Genomic DNA, 20,351 nt, shown 5'->3' with positions numbered 1-20,351 from the left:
CATATATACATACATACACACACACACACACACATATAAACACGCACACATGGATAGCTAGGGGTTCAGTGGCTCACATCTATATTCCCAGATACTCATAAAGGTAAGACAGGTTCCCTTGAGCCTAGAAGTTAGAGGCCAGCCTGGGCAACATGGGGGGTGGGGGGTGGGGCCAGCTTTTGTGTCCATAAGCAGATGAATGGCTTGAACAAAATTTAGTATATTCAATAAAATGAAACATCATTAAGCCATTAAAAGAAATGGAGTACTTACAAATGCTACAGTATGAATGAACCTAGAAAATATCCTAAACAGAGAGCCCTGAGTAGCCTCACCACCACCAGTCTCAGTCACCATCTCTGCAACCATAGCGAGGCCGAGACCCAGCAACCCCAACCCCTGCTCCTGCCTTCAGTGCTGCAGACACCACGGAGCAGCCGTACGAAAGGTTTTGGGAACAGTAAAATGGTTCGGTGTAAGAAACGGGTATGGTTTCATCGACAGTAGTACACCAAGGAAGAGGTGTTTATACACCAGGCTGCCATAAAGAAGAATAACCCCAGGAAGTACCTTCGCAGCGTAGGAGATGGAGAGACTGTGGAGTTCGATGTTGTTGAAGGAGAACAGGGTGCGGAGGCAGCAAATGTTACAGGCTACAGGCCCTGGTAAAGTTCCAGTTCAAGGCAGAAAATACGCATTAGACCATAACTTTTATAGATGCTATCCACGGCATAGGGGTCCTCCACGCAATTACCAGCAGAATTACCAGAATAGTGAGAGTAGGGAAAAGATTGAGGGAGTGGGGAGCGCTCCCTACCACTTACGAAGGTTCCCATCTTACTGCATTTTACTACATTCGGATACCCTGCAGGCATCGACCACCGTATTCCGACCCTCATGTGCAGGGAGAAGAGATGGAGGGTGCTGACAGCTGGAGTGCGGGAGAACAAGGTAGACATGTGAGACAGAATATGTATCGAGGTTATTATAGGCCATGATTCCGCAGGAGCCTTCCTCTACAAAGACAGCCTAGAGGACAGCAATGAAGAGGATAAGGAAAATCGAGGAGATGAGGCCCATGGTCAGCAGCCTCCTCAACGTCAGTACTGGTGCAACTTCAGTTACTGACGCAGACACCCAGAGAACCCTAAACTACAAGATGGCAGAGAGACTTAAGGCTGAGAATTCCTCCACTCCCGAAGCTGAGCAGAGCAGGGCTGAGTAAATGCTGGCTTAACATCTCTTCCATCATCCGGTTTAGTCATCCAACAAGAGGAAACGAATCCGAAATTTCAGCAATAAGAAATGAACAAAAAATTGGGAACTGAAAACCTTAAGTGCTTGCTTTTTAACCATTGACCAGATAACTAGAACTATCTGCATTATCTATACAGCATGAAATTTTTATTATTTTTACCTAAAGACATCTCTTTTTGGTAATGACAAGTGTGTTTTATTTAAAAACCTGATTTTTCTCAATACACCTTTAAAGGTTTTTAAATTGTTTCATATCTGGTCAAGCTGAGATTTTTAAGAACTTCATTTTTAATTTATAATAAAAGTTTACAACTTGATTTTTTCAAAAGAGTCAACAGACTGCAAGCACCTGTTAATAAAGGTCTTAAATAATTGTCAAAAATATATATATACTAAGTAAAAAAAATTAGTCACAAAAGACCACATATTGCGTGATTCCATTTATATGGATACTAACACATCCATAAAGATAAAAGTATATTAGTGGATGAGAGGATGGGGATAAGTTACTACTGATCAGAAAAGATAGGCTTTGTTCTGCAATTAAGAATTGGGTAATGGTTATATGATCTTGGGAATATATTATAAACCTTTGAATTATATACTTTGAAATGTTGAATTTTTTTATATATGAATTGTATTTCCATTTTTTAGAACTCAACATAATAGCATTGAGGAAGTAGTAAAGCCTTGTCTTTTTTACTGTAAATGGCATTCTTAAACCTAAACAATATTCTTTCCCAGCGGCACAACCAGCCATCTTTTTAATCACCTAAACACAGCTGTGCCTTTGGAACAGATTTAAGTATGGTAAATAGTTATATCTTATTAGCTCTTGGAATGTCTCTGGGAAATTCTTTTTGGTTCTGAAGATAGCTCACAAATGATGAAGTTGCCACTGGCCCCTGCTCTTCCCTCAACACCAAAATCTTTTCTTGGCTACCACAGTAATCTCCTTCATCCTTCTACAAAAGTTCAGTAGCATTTCTGGGTCCATCTACTCAAGGTAGAACCATCAAGGTGAGGGTTACACTCAACAGAGCATCACAACATACGTAATAAGAGATGAAGAGGAACCTGAGTCATTGTTATTCCCCATTCTGCTGTTGGACATCTAATGAAGATTTTGTTTTCCCTTTCCAGGGATATGGTTTTAAGCCTAAATATGATGGAGAAGATCTTGCTTATACAGTGAAAAATCTCAGACGTAGTACAAAATATAAATTTAAGGTAAGCTTCAAAAGTCCCTGCGAAACCCTGAGTTGAATTCCCAATAGCAAAAAGAAAAAGCCCCTAAAAGAAAATTGGTTTCTTGTTTTTATTGTTTTATTGTTTTAAAGCCAAATATATACTTCATTCCTTGGGTTTTAAATCTTAACTTTTAATTTGACTTTCTAATAAGCTTTTTTTAAATTTTTGTATGATAATGCTTCTCAGACTTGATATGTTTAAATTCAAAACTAGTTTTAATATTTTGTAGGACTCAAATTTACTTGTGAACAGACATCTTTTAAAACATGGATGTTATTTGAAAATATGTTGCTTTATCACTCTTGCTTACTTGAAGCAGTAGTAAGTTGGCTTTGAAAATTCTTCTGTGGAGAATTGTGAAATTTGTCTTCCCTACCATTGCGTCATTGCAGGATATAGTTTGGCTTTTTGATTTGGTCATTAAATACATTGCTATTTTTTTTGACAGACAATGCTTCAGTCAGTTAATATACCAGTTAGCCAGCCTATTTATTAATATTAGTTAATAGATTCAACATCTAAACTTTTTACCTGTGTTTATTTAATTAAAGCACTTCAAATAAGTCACTTTAAATTGTTTTCATTATTAAAAATCAAAAATATTTTAGTACTCCTTCAAAACCTTAGAAAACTTTATGATAATTAGAAATGTTATTGTATAGTACATAATAATATTTGCTGTTTGTATGTAAATTATTTTATAATAGCTTCATTTTTAAAATTGAAGACTAGGTTATTTTAATTTCCAATTGTAGTTTTTCATAGTTATAAAATACCTAGTAAGTATCCACTTTCAGTCTAGTTTGTATAGTGATATTAGATTGTTTGTGGTTCAGTAATGACTATTATACCAACAAGTCTTCTAAGGAGGAAGTTTCTAATGTCTTTGTAATTTGTTAAAATTCTTAGAATTCTATCAGGTAATATCATATTGTCAGTGAATATACATACAGATGCACATATACACACACATATACACAAAATACGTTAAATTATTTATTGACCTCTGTAAGCAAATTTGTATTTAAAACTGTTCACTATGGTGAAATAGGAAGAAAAGTCCAAAGGGGAAGGGGAAGTGGAAGGGGTAGGGGAAAGAAAAGAAGTAAAAAGAATAAATATGAGATAGAGAAAAAGATGGAAACAAAGTCTTTGTAAATAGGAAGGGTGGAGGGGTTGAGGGGGGCAGAAAATGGGGGAAAAATAAGAATCAAGATATAGCATATAAAGGTACACATTTCCAATGAATGTCATCCCATTGTATATCTCAAATGTTCCAAAAACTTGATGAATTTAAAAAAAAAAAAAAAAAAAAAAAAAAAAAAAAAAAAAAAAAAAAAAAAAAAAAAAAAAAAAAAAAAAAAAAAAAAACTGTTCCCTATGGTTGTCAGTCAGATTTCAAGGGAAGAGAGGTATATATGGTCAGACCCCTGAAGGAGAGAGATGATCCAAAAAATCACTCCAGGTAACGGTGGGGGTGAGAAAAGACATCCATAGGCTTACTCTTTACACATCACTGGATCGTAGGAAGGGATTACAGTATATAGAGACTTATTAAATAGCATTATAACCTTAGAGCTGTGGTTATCAGAGAAGTCACCAGACCATTCTATCAGCACCTTCTGAAAAATTGTTAGAAATAAAAATTTTGTGATCCCACTTTCACCTCCTAAATGAGAAATTCCAAATAACTCGGTGCTGGATGGAATTTGAGATCAACTGATCTAGAGGAGGGTAAAAAAATAAAAGAAATAGAAAATGACAAGTTCTAGGAACTCAGACATTTACTGTATTTTAAAATATGCTATGAGTTGGGAACCCATGGGGGGGGTTAAATCATTAAATCCCAGTGTCATGGCTCAGTCTTTTCTACCTTGACCTCGTAGATTCTTCCTTCAAGTAGTCCTATCAAAGTAAAATCTTAATACTTTTTTTAAAAAAATCTTACAACACTAAGTGAAAAAGAAAAATACTAAAAATATGCACCACCGTGTAATTATAGTATGATGTAGGCATAGCATATTGCTCTTAAGAAATAACAGCTGAGGCAAGAGGAATGAAGTTTGGACTACATAGTAAGGCTCTGCCTCAGAAAACAAAGCAAAAACAAAAAATTGTGATAACCTAATACAGATTAAAGTGATAGAAGGTGTTGATAACCATTTTAAAAAGAAATGATAATATGGTTAACATAGAATGAAATTCTCATATTTGCTAAGGATTGTCAGACTGTAGAGTCTGTTGCTTTGATGACTGTTGTTTAGTGTCAGAATGTTAGATTTAACACTTGTGTACCAGGACTGACTCTAAATGGGAAGTACACTTGCATATTCTTTGTATGTGCCATCTCCCAATTAAAGACAAACAACTCTCAAGCCATCACATTCTGAAAATATATTTAATCATTTAACTGATCCTATTTTTCTTCCAATGCTTTATTTATTAAGCCATTATCACTAGGTAAGAAACATTATGTTATGTCATAATGTTATTATGTTAAGGCAAGTCTTTGTGTTACCACAGGTTATTGCTTACAACTCAGAAGGCAAAAGTAATCCAAGTGAAGTAGTAGAATTTACTACCTGCCCTGATAAACCAGGAGTGCCTGTAAAGCCTTCAGTTAAGGGAAAAATACACTCACACAGTTTTAAAATAACTTGGGGTAAGATACTATGAATATTTATGCATTATTATTATTGTTGTATTTGATTAACGTTGCTCAAATGTGAAAATATTTTTAAGAGATTTGAGAGAAATATGGTTGGGCTGGGCTTGAGCAATGATCACCTTTGCCTAGATATTTACTAGATGTATCTTTAAAAGAAGAAAAGAAAAATATGAAGCTACTACCTCAAAGTTCAAATTCTTATTTTATGTGTGTAAAATGTCCTGGTTGCTACAAGATTACCATGGTTTTCAGCCATGCTTAGACAGGGATTCTTGTGAAGGGTGATCAGCAGGTGTTGTGCCAACCTACAGGAGGAAAAGCCAACCTTAGAGAAGGTTGTTCATTTAGAAGAAAACACCACTAATGAACTGCAAAACTTCTTGAATTTGTGTTTTCTTACAGAAAGCTTTACCATGAGTTCAGTAATTCTAATTAATACAGTTAATGTAATTATGTTTGATTTTTACAAGGTATACAGCAATGATTTTCTATTTTTTTGTCAGTTTTTCAGTAAAATTTTGATTATGCCTAATTTATTTTTCGAAACAAATTTATTAGTCCAGTGAGAAATGTGAGATTCATTCCCTGAGGATCTCTTTTGTGGAAAGCTGTGTGCCTACACATACTAAGTTCAGATTTGATGCAAGAACTGGGGATCCAGTATAAGATACTGAGCAGAGGCAGGCCACAGTATATAAAATGAAAGATAACTTACAGCCAGAGTTTCCTGATTTATACTAGCCCTTAAGAGAAATGAAAATCAGTTACTTATTTAAAACAAACATTTATTGAGTAACTGCTTGTATAATAGTTAATGGTAAAGCAAAGATTATACAGTCTTTGAAACTTGTTCCCTGCCTAAAGAATTCAGATCAATAAAATGACTTTGTAGTAATTATAAAATGTCCACAAATATTGAACCACCTTAGAATCTAAAGTGACTGGAATTTTGTGCAACCATTAAAAATTGGTATAGAGAGCCAAATTAATAACATGGGGAAATGTGATAAATTGAAAAACAAGTTGAGAACAGCATGGGTACAGATATTAAAAATAAAACAATGCAGGTGTTTTTTTTCTTTTTAAACAGTCTTAGTTTAGTGTTCTGTTTATTAGGATTTTCTGTCCTTTTTACATTGTAGGTACCATGCCTAATTTCACTTTTGTTTCTTTGAGTAGATCCACCAAAAGACAGTGGAGGGGCATCCATTAATAAGTATGTAGTGGAGATGGCAGAAGGGTCTAATGGTAAGAAGCTATTGCTAGATTTGTTTTAGTTGCTCTTATTATTTCAGTATGCTCTTCATGATTTTAAATTCCATATCTTTTCTTTCCGCTTTTCATTTGCTACCATAAAAGTTACTTACTTCACTTTGGGCTACACTTGATTTTTATTTGTTTGTTTGTTTGCAGCAGTTAGGATTTTACCTGTTATGACCTCCAGAAATATAGTGAATCAGATATTACATTTTATTTTTTCATGTGTTTACTTTACTTTGTTCCAAATACCAAGGCTGTCATTACATAACTATGAAGTGACCCAAAGATTAGTTTATTCAGTTAGATTTATACCTAGATGTACCAGTGAAAAACTATCTTCTAAAATTTAACTCAATTTATATTAGTTTTAATACAAAGTTTTAATAACAAGTGAACTTTATGCTTGCATATCACATGTAGCAATTTTTATTTCTGTGAAATGACATTTCCTTTAAAAAAAAAGAATGTCTTTTAATTAAAATTGAACTTCCTATGATATTGACTGTCTCTACTCTTTGTTATAATGTTATTACTGGACCAATAAACACATTTAAAATATTTAATTAAAAGCAAATTATCAGCCTAAGCCAAAGTCTTTATGGAGTTTGAGAGATATTTCACTTCAACAAAGCCTTACAGATTTGTCTTAAGAAGCTACACATATAAAGAAAATTAGATCATTTCCAGGAAACATGTTACAAGCTAGAATTATTTCTGACAAATTATATAAACACTTATTTAGTGAAGCTAGGATACCTGTCATGTCTGTGATAACCAAAACATTAAACATTACCTTACAGCTGATTGAACACAATTCTTCACCTTACAGGAAATAAATGGGATATGATATACAGTGGCGCTGCTAGGGAGCATCTTTGTGATCGACTGAACCCAGGCTGTTTCTATCGTTTACGCATTTACTGCATTAGTGATGGAGGACAGAGTGCGGTAATGTTTATTTATAGATGAAATATGTCTACAAGTATAGAAAAGTAGATTCTGCAACCTGAATTAATAAGGTTATAGTTACCAGAATATTCTAATGTAATACTTTGCTCATACTAACTATTCTGTGAATATCCATTCTCATTGGTGTTTTGTTTTCCCTTGGGGAAAAAAAATACACAAACCAGTGGAGAAATTTTTATGAAGATAAGTTTTAAGACGCTGCTTATAATCATACCAGTCAAAAACAGATATAAAATAGTTATACACTAATTTACTACTCTATAAATTATGTCAAGAGAAACCATAAAATATTATTTACTAATTTAAACACAGATTTTGATGCTTACTTATTTCCGAAAAATTGGCCCTTGTTATATTACTAGAGAACTGTGTGATCAAAAGTGGATTTAAATGTACCATTCATTGGTTATATATAAGACATTTACAGTGATCTGGAGAGGTACATTTTTTAATAGGAGTGATTTTTTAATGAATTTAATCAAGGGTAATTTCTTAGAGCATTCATAATTATTTTTCAAAAAGAATTTAACAGTGAAAATATTTTTTAAATGTATATAAGCATTTAGTTGAAAATGCTAGTATTGTGAAACTGCATATGAATCTTGCTAAACCACTTTATAATCCAGCTGCATCATTTTAACCAGTAAGAAAAATCTCCCCAGCACTGGAGGTATATATATACACCTCATTGGCCTAGCAAATGTAAGTGAGACCCTGAGGTTTACCCCAGGATTGCAAAAGAAAAAAAAAAATCTACCTACATTTTAGAAAAGCAAATACTTTCACACAAAATCTTATTCTAATACAGCATTATAGCATTCTTACATAGGATATCTTTCTGAATAAAATGATGAACAAATATCTTATTTGTGATTATAAAGAATATTAAGTATAAACCTTAATACAAAATAGCTAAGAAATGTGGCACTAAATTTATATGTCTGTTTTTAAGAAAATATCTTTTAAAATACAACTAACAGACTTTAAAATCTATATATGGCATAAAACTTAAAAGCAATACCAACTACCAAAAGGTACCAAGTACCTGGAAAGTCTTATCAGATATTAGAATTATTTTTAAGTGAAAAGAAAGAAAAGCTTTATTTTTAATAAATAAATTAGCATTTAGGTTAAAAGTTCAGTAACCATGTGTCTAAACCTCCTAAACATAAGGCAGTCAGTGTTTACTGAATATTAAAACATCCCTCCTGTGGTTCCCTTTAGGCAGAATAAAAAATACTATACTGCCTATCAAATTTACTGGGTAGGGGCTGAGGATTTAGCTCAGTGGTTCTGCTGCCTGCCTTGCAAGCACAAAGACCCAAGTTTGATCCCCAGTACCCCAAAAAAAATTTCTTTTACTGGATAGTTTTTTAAATTATAGAATAATTTTGAGAGCTCATTTTTCAGTATCTTTCTTCTTTGTGTGTAATACCTGCATAGTATATGTCTTTGTCTATAAAAATTTGTGTTTAATGCAGTAATTATGTTTTAATTTTATTCCTTTTCAGTTAATAGTCAAGTACAAATAATTTCATGTTATTGCTAGTCTTTGTATTCATGCTATTTTCCTTTACCAAAAGCAATCTGATGATTTGGTTTTCAGCACTTTTCTTTGTTTTGTTTTGTGTTGCTTTTGTTCCGGCAGGTCTCTGAATCTTTACTTGTGCAGACTCCAGCTGTGCCTCCTGGCCCTTGCCTCCCTCCCAGATTACAGGGAAGACCCAAAGCAAAAGAAATACAGTTACGATGGGGTAATTTCCAACTATCTTGCTAATAAATTATCATTAGGCTGGGGATTTAGCTCAGTGGTTCTGCTGCCTGCCTCACAAGCACAAGAACCCGAGTTCAATCCCCAGTACCCCCCCAAAAAAAATTATCATTTACTTAGCACTAAAAATGTTCATCATCTTCACCTGCATAAATCTTTTCACCTTAGGGCCTCCTCTGATTGATGGTGGATCACCTATTTCCTGTTATGGTCTTGAAATGTTGCCTGCAGAAAAAGATGAATCCAGAGAAGTTTACCAAGGCTCTGAAGTAGAATGTACAGTGAGCAACCTTCTCCCTGGAAAGACGTACAGCTTCAGACTGCATGCAGCTAACAAAATGGGGGTGAGAAGAACATGCTGACTGAATGATAATCACAGTGGTGGTTCCTTTTAACACATATTATGCCCACTATTTGGCCATTTGCTTTCAATATGTGACTCAAAATTTTATAATTTTTAACAATGGAATAAAAAGTCAATATGTCTTATAACTTGTTAGAGAATCTTAGTATTTTCAAACTTTACTTAGAATTTCCATCAAACTAAAGTTTATTTTTCAGACAGTAGGTTTTTAAAATTTATTTTTATTATTTTTTGAAGCGAAACATTTATTGGTACATTTTAGATATACATGATAACATTCATCATAGGGACTTTGTACCTATATATGATATATCTTGCTTCTTCTTTTCCCATTCCCCCTCTCCCTTTGACCACTCTTCCCCTCCTTATATACAAAAGCTTTCTTTCTACTTTTTCTTTCTATTTTCTCTTTTTTTTCTTGTCCCTTCCTTTCTTTTCCCCCTTCTCATTTGTACATTTTCTTCCCTTTTCCCAATATCTATTAAACATTTCCTTCATCAATATTAATAAGATTTACTTAATCAATAGCCTGACTACATGAAGCATTTACTTCCAGTTGGAAACTAGTTATGATTCCTATTTTGCATATGGAGGAAAAACTTATATTTTAAGTATTTCTGGGTTTGTGCAGATTATTTTTAAAATATTATCTGTATGTCCATATGGTTCAATAAAATGGACAAAAAAGGTGATATCTTCATTTTACAACTCTAAAAATAAAACTTAGAAAAGCCTCACCCATAACTGCACAAACTAGTAAGTGATAGAGTAAGCTCTAGGTTCGTCAGACTCCAGAGCCAAAGTTCTTTCCACTCAGCTGTGATGCTTCTCATTTCTCTTCCTTAAGGCAATTTCTCTGATGACAAGGCAGTAATTTCTTAATCTCAAATGAGCAAACTATTTTATAATTTAAATTTTATAAAATTAAACTGACAAGCCCCTTTTCCTCATTATGTCAAATTTTAGAGAACTTTATAATAGTTCATATCCTGTTGCTGAGTTTGGATTTAATCTGTAAACTTTTTAAAAACTTTTTCTATCCAAATATATTGTGGGCAGCCCTTAAGTCCTTCCTTTCTATGTGAAATCACCATATTATGAGCCTCACAAGCTGCAATACATATGGCATCATTAATACTGATGTCCTAATCCATATTATCAGATTTGTGATAATTTGTCAAAATGTTCTTAAATATTTGCTTTTGTATATCCAAAGGCTATACCGTACATGTTTTACCCTTCTAGAGCTATCTAGATTTTAAAGTATAAATTTATGCTTACCATATCCCATGCCTTAAATTGGTATCCATTTCTTCATTCCTCACATTTCTTCTTATTCCACCCTCTACCAAAACCAATTCATGAAGGGAATAGAAGCAAGATAAGGTACAGTAAATGAAACTTAAAACTTCTCTCCTTCACATTTAAAAAAAAAGATTTTTTAATCTTTTAACTTTCTGTAATTGCTTATAGAATTTTAACTAAACATATTGAAGGATAGGGAAGATGTACTTAATTATTAGTAAATCTTTCAGAAATCTGTGTAATCACTGGGTATTTAAGTGTTAAAAAATGAAAACATTGATTATGTTTGTTTCTCTAGTTTGGACCCTTTTCCGAAAAATGTGATATTACTACAGCCCCTGGGCCACCAGATCAGTGTAAGCCCCCTCAAGTGACATGCAGATCTGCAACTTGTGCACAAGTGAATTGGGAGGTATAATTTCCACTAATTTAAATTTACTTTCCTAAGTGACTGAAATAGTTTATATAGAAGAATAAAGATACTGCTCATTTTGTCTTCTGAAAATTATTACACAGAGAGTAAGTCCTAGTTAACTTCATATGGTTAAAAAGTGAGTTCTATTTCTTCTTTGAAGAATTTGAGTAAGATATCATGGCGCTTCAAGTATTTGGACTTTTGTTCATAATGTGCGCTGTGTTTTTATCAAAGATTTTTTCTCAGTACTGAGGTTTTTTAGCTACTTAAACTTAATGTTTAGAAGAAGCATTAATAGGAATAAACAATACAGTTTCTGTTGCATTTATCATTTCCAATATATTTTTGTTGCATTTATCATTTCCTATATATTTTTGTGTATAGTAGTAATCAATGATGATAATTATATTTTCTGTTTCCTTTGAAATTTAACAGGGAAAATGTCTTACATGGTTTAACATTTAATGAAATTATTTTGAAGTATATTTGCCTTAAAATACTCTAAAGTAATTCTTAGTCATATTTTTTCTAATTCAATTTTGGCCAGTCATAAATCCAGATCGTTTTAATGAATCACCAATCCAGATTTGAGAATACTCAAGAAAAAAACATTTTTGCCCAAGTATTATTTAGTCAAATCAAGACTAAGAATTTTATCCTTATCTTAACTTGAAGATTCCTTTGAGTAATGGGACCGATGTCACTGAATATCGCCTGGAGTGGGGAGGAGTGGAAGGAAGTATGCAAATATGTTACTGTGGGCCTGGCCTCAGTTATGAATTAAAAGGACTTTCTCCGGCAACTGCCTATTATTGCAGAGTCCAGGTAAAAGTGACCAGTGCATACCCTGCCCAGAATTTTATGTTTTATTTGCAGTTTTGTGGTCATGTCTTTGTTAACTTAGAGGCTTTGTTAATTTGTAGGCTCTGAGTACTGTGGGTGCTGGACCTTTCAGTGAGGTAGTAGCCTGTGTGACTCCACCATCAGTCCCTGCCGTTGTGACTTGTCTTGAGGAAATAAGTGATGATGATGTAGAAAATCCCCAGTATTCACCTTCTACATGCCTTGCAATAAGATGGCAAAAGCCTTGTGACCATGGTTCAGAAATCCTTGCTTACAGCATAGACTTTGGGGATAAACAACCCTTGACAGTTGGAAAGATTTCAAGCTATGTCATAGACAATTTGCAACCAGATACAACATACAGGTATACTCTACAAAAACTTTGTAAATTTTTACCTAGACCAGAGAAACACTTTAAATAAAATAATCATAGACTAAAAAAATTTTTTTTAATGTGACACTTAGAATACGAATTCAAGCCTTGAATAGCCTTGGAGCTGGTCCTTTCAGCCATATGATAAAATTGAAAACTAAGCCCCTCCCTCCTGATCCACCTCGTCTGGAATGTGTTGCCTTTCACCACCAGAACCTTAAGCTGAAATGGGGAGAAGGGAGCTCAAAGACACTGTCAACAGATTCTATTCAGTACCACCTTCAGATGGAGGACAAGAACGGAAGGTAGGATTTTTGCTTACTTGTTTATATAGTTTTTTTTTTTAATTTTAGGTACATTTTTAAAGCTGTAGAAATAAATAAGTTGGCAAAAACAGTTAAGACTGTCATAAAAAATCATTTTAAGTATGTTATTTTCAAAATATCATAAAACAAAGTGTACATTTTCTGTTTATAATATATAAACATTACACAGAATGGTATTGCTCATTTACAAAATCTGTATGCCTGTGAACGTTAGCGTTTGTTCTTGGAAGAATTTTTGTACTCTTGGTAGCCTTATCTCTAGGAAGTTTTTTTCCTCACTACAGGTTTTATATATCATTTGTCTTTCATATACATTACTGTTATTGGATAAATTCTTTAAATTCTTTTTCATCCTCTTTATAGCATTCACATGTGCAATAATACAAAAACAAGGCTTGCCCAAAACAAGTCTAGTTGGTATGATGCTGAAAGACAACAGACTAAAGATTCTATGAAATATAAATTCTATTATAGAACTTTAAACAATAATCATTTAACATCTAGGGAATTTTTGTAAGGTATGAATATAGTTTGTATGCTTTGTTGTGAAAAATCAAGAAATTAGACTTTTATGATGTCATACATTTAATAAATGAACTTAATAAATTAAATCAATTTAATATCTTTAGCTACTTTGCTTTCCTTTGATTTTCAAAACTGCACTTGCTATGGAGTGGTGTCAGAATGCTACCTTACCTGACCACAGGTTCTGTCATTTTTCAGCTTTTCCAAATAGTTTTACCACTAATTTTTCTGATCATTTAAAAAGATTTCACAAATTAAAATGATAAGGCTTATCCAATTACTACTTCGTGGAAATGCTCTAACTTTTTAAAATATTTTTAACCTGATGACTGCATTTTTCATACTTAGTAATACATGAGTATTAATCATTAATTTCCCATTGTCCAAAAAATTTTAAAACAGCCAATCAAATATATCGGGAAACATGCAACTTATGGACAACATATTAGGAGAAATGTATATAATGTTACACTTCTATAAAAATATGGGTGGGTGACACACACCTGTAATACCATCTATCTGAGAGGCAAAAACGGGAGGATTGCCAAGTCAAAAGCCATCCTGGGTCTGGGGATTTAGTTCAGTGGTGCCACCACCTGCCTCTCAAGCACAAGGTCCAGAGTTCGATCCCCAATACCAAAAAGCAAAACAAAAAAAAGCCATCCTGGACAATTTATCAAGTTCTATCTCAAAAGGCCTTCGAATGTAGCTAAGTGGTAGAGTACTTGCCTTGCAGACATGAGGCCCTGGGTTCAATCCCCACTACTGTAAAACAACAACAACAACAAAACTCTTATGTCAAACATAGATAATTTGTGATAAATTCTTTCATACTCCTACGTGAAGCTCTAGAAAACATCCATAAAATTATGCCTGGGAATTACGAATTACCATTTTCCAAAAAAGACAAAATTAAAATAGAAATAATAGCATGGCTTGTATCCATGCTATAAAGGACAAATCATGTGGATATGAGTTTAGTTAGAAATAATTCATGATGAAAATTGTGATGTTCTGGTACTCTAAAAATGTATACATTAAGAGATAGCAGTCAGGAACAAAGCCATACCACATGCCTGAGAAGAAATGGTTAGACACAAAACTGAGCAACAAACTTTCAGAAAACCAAGTCAGGTTAGGAAATCCACAATATCCGTAATATTCATTATCTGTTGAAAAACATGGATACATTTGGAGTGACAAACCATTCCTGGCATTAAATTTTTGAAATAATTTCTTATCCATAGTATTCTCAACTGTACTTTTTAGCAATTTTAAGAACACTTTTTATAAGATAAGATTTTATTTAATAGTTATTTCCATTTTAGGTTTGTTTCCTTGTATAGAGGACCATGTCATACATATAAAGTACAAAGGCTTAATGAATCAACATCTTATAAATTCTGTATTCAAGCCTGTAATGAAGCTGGGGAAGGTCCCCTCTCCCAAGAATATATTTTCACTACTCCAAAATCTGTCCCAGCTGCCTTGAAAGGTAAGCTATATATTCTGCAATTATTTTTAATAATAAATTAATTTAAAATGTATTTTCATAAATTGCTTTATTTATTTTCATTCAAATTTTGTAGATAAGCCTACCTACTGGGATTTTCACTTAGTTATAAATTCTGTTTTATCTAGTATATTGATACACAAAACCTGATCTGAATACAAGTTAGTGACTTTTTTAATAAACTAACATAAAAATACTAAATTGAATAAATAGGCTGTGTTTCTAATAGGATCATTTGCTATTTCTGCATCATAAACTGGTTTTTTAAAATATTTTTTTAAGTCATTGTTATTTCATTCACTTGGATTCCAGAGGAAAAGTGAGGTTTTTCTCTAAGTGAAATAAATTTTTAGTTAACTTGGATTTTTCAATCACATGTATATAAACATGTACACATATTTGTGTATACATGTATGTTTGTAATTTCATAGTCACCCTTATTTTAAAATGACCCTGAAAAGGATTGCATTTTATACATTTAGCCAAAAAGACTAAGCTTATTTTAGACTGTGAGGACTAATTACACAGACTTCTAGAACAGTGTTTTGCATCAGGTACTTGGCCATGTATCATTTGTTGAGGAGATGCAGAGTCAGCAAGACTCTTCTTGAATAGTCATTTTAATAATGTTAATGAGTATCAGACTCACTTTTCTGTTCTCTCATCCAGTTTAGTACCTATGCCTTAAGGAAATTATTGCTTGTAATGAATTTGTATGTAGATTTTAAAAATTCATCGATATTTATTTTTAAGCTAATAATGGTTTTAGAGTAGTGTTGATTATTTTATTAAAACAAACATCACATTAAAAAAATCAAAAGTAACAACTTTTATTTATATTTGTTTCCTATAGCCCCCAAAATAGAGAAAATAAATGATCACATTTGTGAAATTACATGGGAATGTTTACAACCAATGAAAGGTGATCCAGTTATTTACAGTCTTCAGGTTATGGTGGGAAAAGATTCAGAATTCAAACAGGTATGTGCCAAGGTACAATTTTGTCAGTATTTATTTTTACCCTTTCATTTTTATTTATTTTTTGTGAAAGATTTGCCCATCTTTTTACTATTCTAATTCAGAAACATTTGTTCAATACATAATACGTTCCATATATCTCAGGATTCAAAATCTTATTAGACAGGTAGTATACTGGAGTAGGTTAGTCCATTCAACAAGTATTTCTTGAACTCTGTTCAGGATACAGCAATGAACAAAAAGTCTTCACTGCCATGAGGCTTACATTCTACTAGAGGGAAAAAACAGATTAAAAGCAAGTACATCAACACACAGCATGCCAGAGTGTATTAAGTGCATTGGAGGCCCGGGATTTAGCTCAGTGGTTCTGCTGCTGCCTTGTAAGCACAATTCCCAAGTTCGATCACCAGTACAAAGAAAAAAAAAAAGTGCATTGGAGAAAAAAATTAACCTGGATAAAAAAGATACAGAGCACTGGAGGAGGGCATGCCCTAAAGAAATTATATAGGGTGAAAGTGTTGGAAAAAGAATCCCAACAGCTGAAGCATACTTGTTAAATATGATCAACAATAAGGAGGCTAATATGAGTGGAACAGAGAGAGACCCCTGGGAAACTGTTGATGAAGTCAGGTAGTTACAGTAGTCAGTCAGTGTCTGCTAGTAAAGATCCACCAATATCTGGCCTCCTTTACTAGGTACTCCATTTTTTAACCTTTCTGAAGTCAGCTTGATGTTGATGGTTCCCTTAACACTCTAGCCCCTAAAAACTTAGTAAAATAACACTTTGGGAAAATGAACAATGAGGCTAAGATGATATGGAGACCATATAGGTATAGTGATGGTGAACCTTGTAGAGCTTTTCAATGATACAAATAGCTGGCTGTGGCACACGTGCCATAGATTCACCACGATGATGTGTAGAACATTATAAACTACAGTATACTGCAGTTTTGCTCCAGGTGAAATGGGAATGCGATAGAGGATTTTGACCAGAAAAGTCAACATAATTAGATACAGTGTCATTTTTGTTACAATGTTGAAACTAAAGTTAGATGGGTGGAAGCACAAAGACCAGTAAGGAGGCTTTTATTATAATATTAACAATCATAGTATAGTGTTTAAGGCACAGTTATTATTATGAAAGCCTAGAGGAGGAAGTATCACCTTCCTGGCAGAGAAATTTCAGAGATAACCTTCTTTGTAGAGAATGTATTAACAGTCAGAATGTGGAGTTGTCAATGTTTTTTATAAAATCATATGACTCACTATCTGTAAGCATTCATCTGTTTATTCCTTTTTACTGTTACCTTTATTTTCAGAGTCTTTTAAGCTGTGCTATTTCTCTTGTACCTTGTATTTTCTTTTCCCACTAAAAATTAATCATCTATTTTATTTGTTTTGTGCTGTTTTAATTACTAATAAAAGAATTTTATACTTCTTAATTGTATAGAAATCTATCTTAACTAAAATTATGAAATGCATGGTAGAATTATATGTGGCATGTGATTGTTTTTCTTTATTAAGCTGTCAGTAAATTGACATGATAATTAAATTTGAAATGTAATTTACAGATAAGCAGGCTTCCTTCCAAGGAAGAAGCAAAATTAAAGAAAATATAATTGTGTTACATGTTTAAAGGAAATAGGGACCCAACATTTGAGTAGTGTATGAATTTTAATAAGCTTATATCTCTACATGAAACAGCCATGCTAATTCTACTTTAATTTAAAAGCTCAGTTGTGTAGTGGTACATGCCTATAATCCTAGCATTTGGGAGGCTGAGGCAGGATTGTCAAGATTTAACGGCTAGCATAGGCTATATTGTGAGTTCAGAATCAGCCTATCTAAAAAAAATACAAAAAAACAACACAAAACAAAAAAGGTGAATTAGCCCTATCATCACTTATACTTACTTTAGATTATAAGATACTCCTTGCCTGGCAAATATGAGGTCCTGAGTTCAATCTCTGGTACCAAAAAAAAAAATGAACTTACAATATTGATTAAAACTTCATACTATATATGCTCATCTAAATCTCTTCACTATTTGTAAAATCCTGAAATTTACTGGCAAGTTATAGTCCAAAAGTTTGAAGGCCATTTGTATAAGAGTTCAATTTCTTTTATGGAACTTGTAAAAAATAAATTGTTTATAATTTACTTGATACTTAGCACACATTAAATATTATTTCTAAAGAGTTATAGAGAAGCTACATCACTAAGTTGCTGTTCTAACTTCAAGAAAATTGTTTAGAATCTAGTAAGCAAGCAGAAATTTTATAGTGGTAACATTTTGTATAGCCATATAAAGGTAATAATAAAGAAAAACTCACTTTATAAAGGGTAATTATTAATTTCAGTTGGATTTTGGGACATTTTGCAAAAAGTGTATCACTTAACTAGGTTTCTAAGGGCTGTAGTAATTGGGAAGCAGGATTTCTCAACTCTGACTTCATTGAGGCTCCACAAGTGAAGCATAAGAGTGGAGGAAGCCAGGTATTGATAGGCTTTTATTCTGTAGCAGTAGCAACTATTGATATTTTTAATAAGGTATTAGTATTTTAAAATTGATAGTTTCTCACAACCCAGTCTCATTATTCAGCTATTTGATCTCTACAGTGGAGAAAAGATAGTCTCTTTAATAAATGGTTCTGGGAAAATTGGATATCCACATGCAGAATATTGAATCTAGGCCCATATATCTCACCATGTACTAAACTAAAATCAAAATGGATCAGAGATCTAAAGGTTAAAACGAACAGTCTGCTGGAAGATAAAATGTCTTAAAGACAACTCAGGCAAGGCCATTCTTGTTGAAACAGTGGCACAAGAAATAGTACCAAGAAATAACAAATGGGACCATATCAAATTAAAAGGCTTCTGCACAGTAAAAGAAACAACCAAAAGAGTGAAGAAACAGCCTACACAATGGGAAAAAAAAAATCTTTTCCAGCTGGCTAGTCCTCAAACAGAGGACCAACATCTAGAATCTACAAAGAACTCAAAAAATTAGACCATCCAAAATAAAAGACCCAATCAAAATATAGGCAGCTGGGGCTGGGGATTTAGCTTAGTGGTGCCACTGCCTGCCTCACAAGAACAAGGATCTGAGTTCGATCCCCAGTATAAAAAATATCTATCCACCTATCTATCTATGCAACTGAAATGAATAGACAGTTTTCAGAAGAAGTGCAAATGACCAATAAATGCATGAAAAAAAGTTCAACATTGCTGGCTTTTAGAGATGTACAAATTAAAACAACACTGAGATTCCATCTTACTCCAGAAAGAATGGTTGTCATCAAGAAATCAAATGCTAGTGAGGCTGTGGGGAAAATGGAACCCTTCCACATTGTTGGTAGTTATATAAACTAGTGCAACTACTATGGAAATCAGTATGGAGATTCCTCCTAAAACTAGAAATTCCATTTGACGCAGCTTTTCCGCTTCTAGATAGCTTTCTGAAAGAGTTAAAAGACACCATATTACAGGGGTACATGAATACCCGTGTTTATAGAAGCATAATTCATAATAGCTAAATCTTGGAAATGGCTTTACATACCCACCAACAGATTAATGGATAACCAAAGTGTGATATTTATACTACTCAGCCATAAAAAAGGATGAATTTGAGGCATCTTAGGTGGGTAAATGGATGAACCTTGATACCATGATATTAAGTCTTGTAGGTCATACAAGCTTAAATATCACATAGTTTTTCTTCTTTTGAGAAACCCAAAATATAAGGAGCAAAATAAAAGATAACAGGAAGCTGAGAGATCTTTTCCAAATGGAAAGGGGACCACGAGATTGAGGGGAAGAAAGAGAAGGGGAAAGAGATGGGAAGAAAAAAAAAGTATTGCACAAAAAAATAGAAATAGAACTTTGCAAATGAGAAGGGGACCAAGAGATAACAAGGAGCTAGGAGGGATGGGACGTGTAGGGGACACACAAAAAAAATTATGATGTACCAACCACCCCTGAAAAATGTAATTGTTGTTTACTTACTGTAAGTGTACTAATAAAAAATAAACAATAAATAAATAAAATGAATAGTTTCCAGGCTAGCCTATAAAAACCCACTTAATCTCTGTGTTCCAGCAATGAAGAGTCATCTGAAAGCAAATTAGCCTGATGGCAACAAATACTTATGACTCTTAGCTAGGCTTTAGAACAGCTGATTTCTTTGCTTTCTTATCTTTTTCATACCTCTTTCGTAAGTCAGTGGCTTTGTCCAGATCTTCATGTCTTGCCTTCAATAGCACTTCATCTAGAAATGCCTCCGTGTTCCTCTCTCACTCACATCCTAACTCCCATAGTGCACTGTATTGCTAACCTTACTAGGATGAGAGGGGAGATTTATACAAGTCTGGTGTCTTCTGCCTCTTTTTTTTTTTTCATACCTCTTTCGTAAGTCAGTGGCTTTGTCCAGATCTTCATGTCTTGCCTTCAATAGCACTTCATCTAGAAATGCCTCCGTGTTCCTCTCTCACTCACATCCTAACTCCCATAGTGCACTGTATCTAACCTTAC

The 20,351-nt window shown here is 33.4% G+C and overlaps 1 protein-coding gene and 2 pseudogenes across 5 annotated transcripts in view; all 3 read left to right on the top strand.

Moving 5' to 3' along the window:
* The window catches only part of Fndc3a (fibronectin type III domain containing 3A), a 149,916-nt gene that overhangs the window by 124,684 nt on the left and 4,881 nt on the right, over positions 1–20,351 (top strand). For all 5 annotated transcript variants that reach the window (XM_010636986.1, XM_010636988.2, XM_010636990.3 and 2 more), the window contains 12 exons: positions 2,401–2,487; positions 5,032–5,170; positions 6,356–6,424; positions 7,266–7,384; positions 9,054–9,159; positions 9,345–9,520; positions 11,144–11,257; positions 11,936–12,085; positions 12,184–12,467; positions 12,569–12,781; positions 14,656–14,822; positions 15,694–15,821. In XM_010636986.1, the coding sequence (XP_010635288.1) occupies positions 2,401–2,487; positions 5,032–5,170; positions 6,356–6,424; positions 7,266–7,384; positions 9,054–9,159; positions 9,345–9,520; positions 11,144–11,257; positions 11,936–12,085; positions 12,184–12,467; positions 12,569–12,781; positions 14,656–14,822; positions 15,694–15,821 (1,752 nt within the window). The remainder of the gene's footprint in view (positions 1–2,400; positions 2,488–5,031; positions 5,171–6,355; positions 6,425–7,265; positions 7,385–9,053; positions 9,160–9,344; positions 9,521–11,143; positions 11,258–11,935; positions 12,086–12,183; positions 12,468–12,568; positions 12,782–14,655; positions 14,823–15,693; positions 15,822–20,351) is intronic.
* Positions 153–1,461, top strand: LOC104871236 (annotated as a pseudogene).
* On the top strand, positions 5,178–6,349 carry LOC117284577 (annotated as a pseudogene).

Source organism: Fukomys damarensis, unplaced genomic scaffold (assembly GCF_012274545.1).
Source record: "Fukomys damarensis isolate Sample0158 unplaced genomic scaffold, DMR_v1.0_HiC HiC_scaffold_38, whole genome shotgun sequence".
NCBI classification, from domain to species: domain Eukaryota; kingdom Metazoa; phylum Chordata; class Mammalia; order Rodentia; family Bathyergidae; genus Fukomys; species Fukomys damarensis.
Note: the sequence above shows the minus strand (reverse complement) of the source record. Positions and strands in the feature narration are given on the sequence as shown.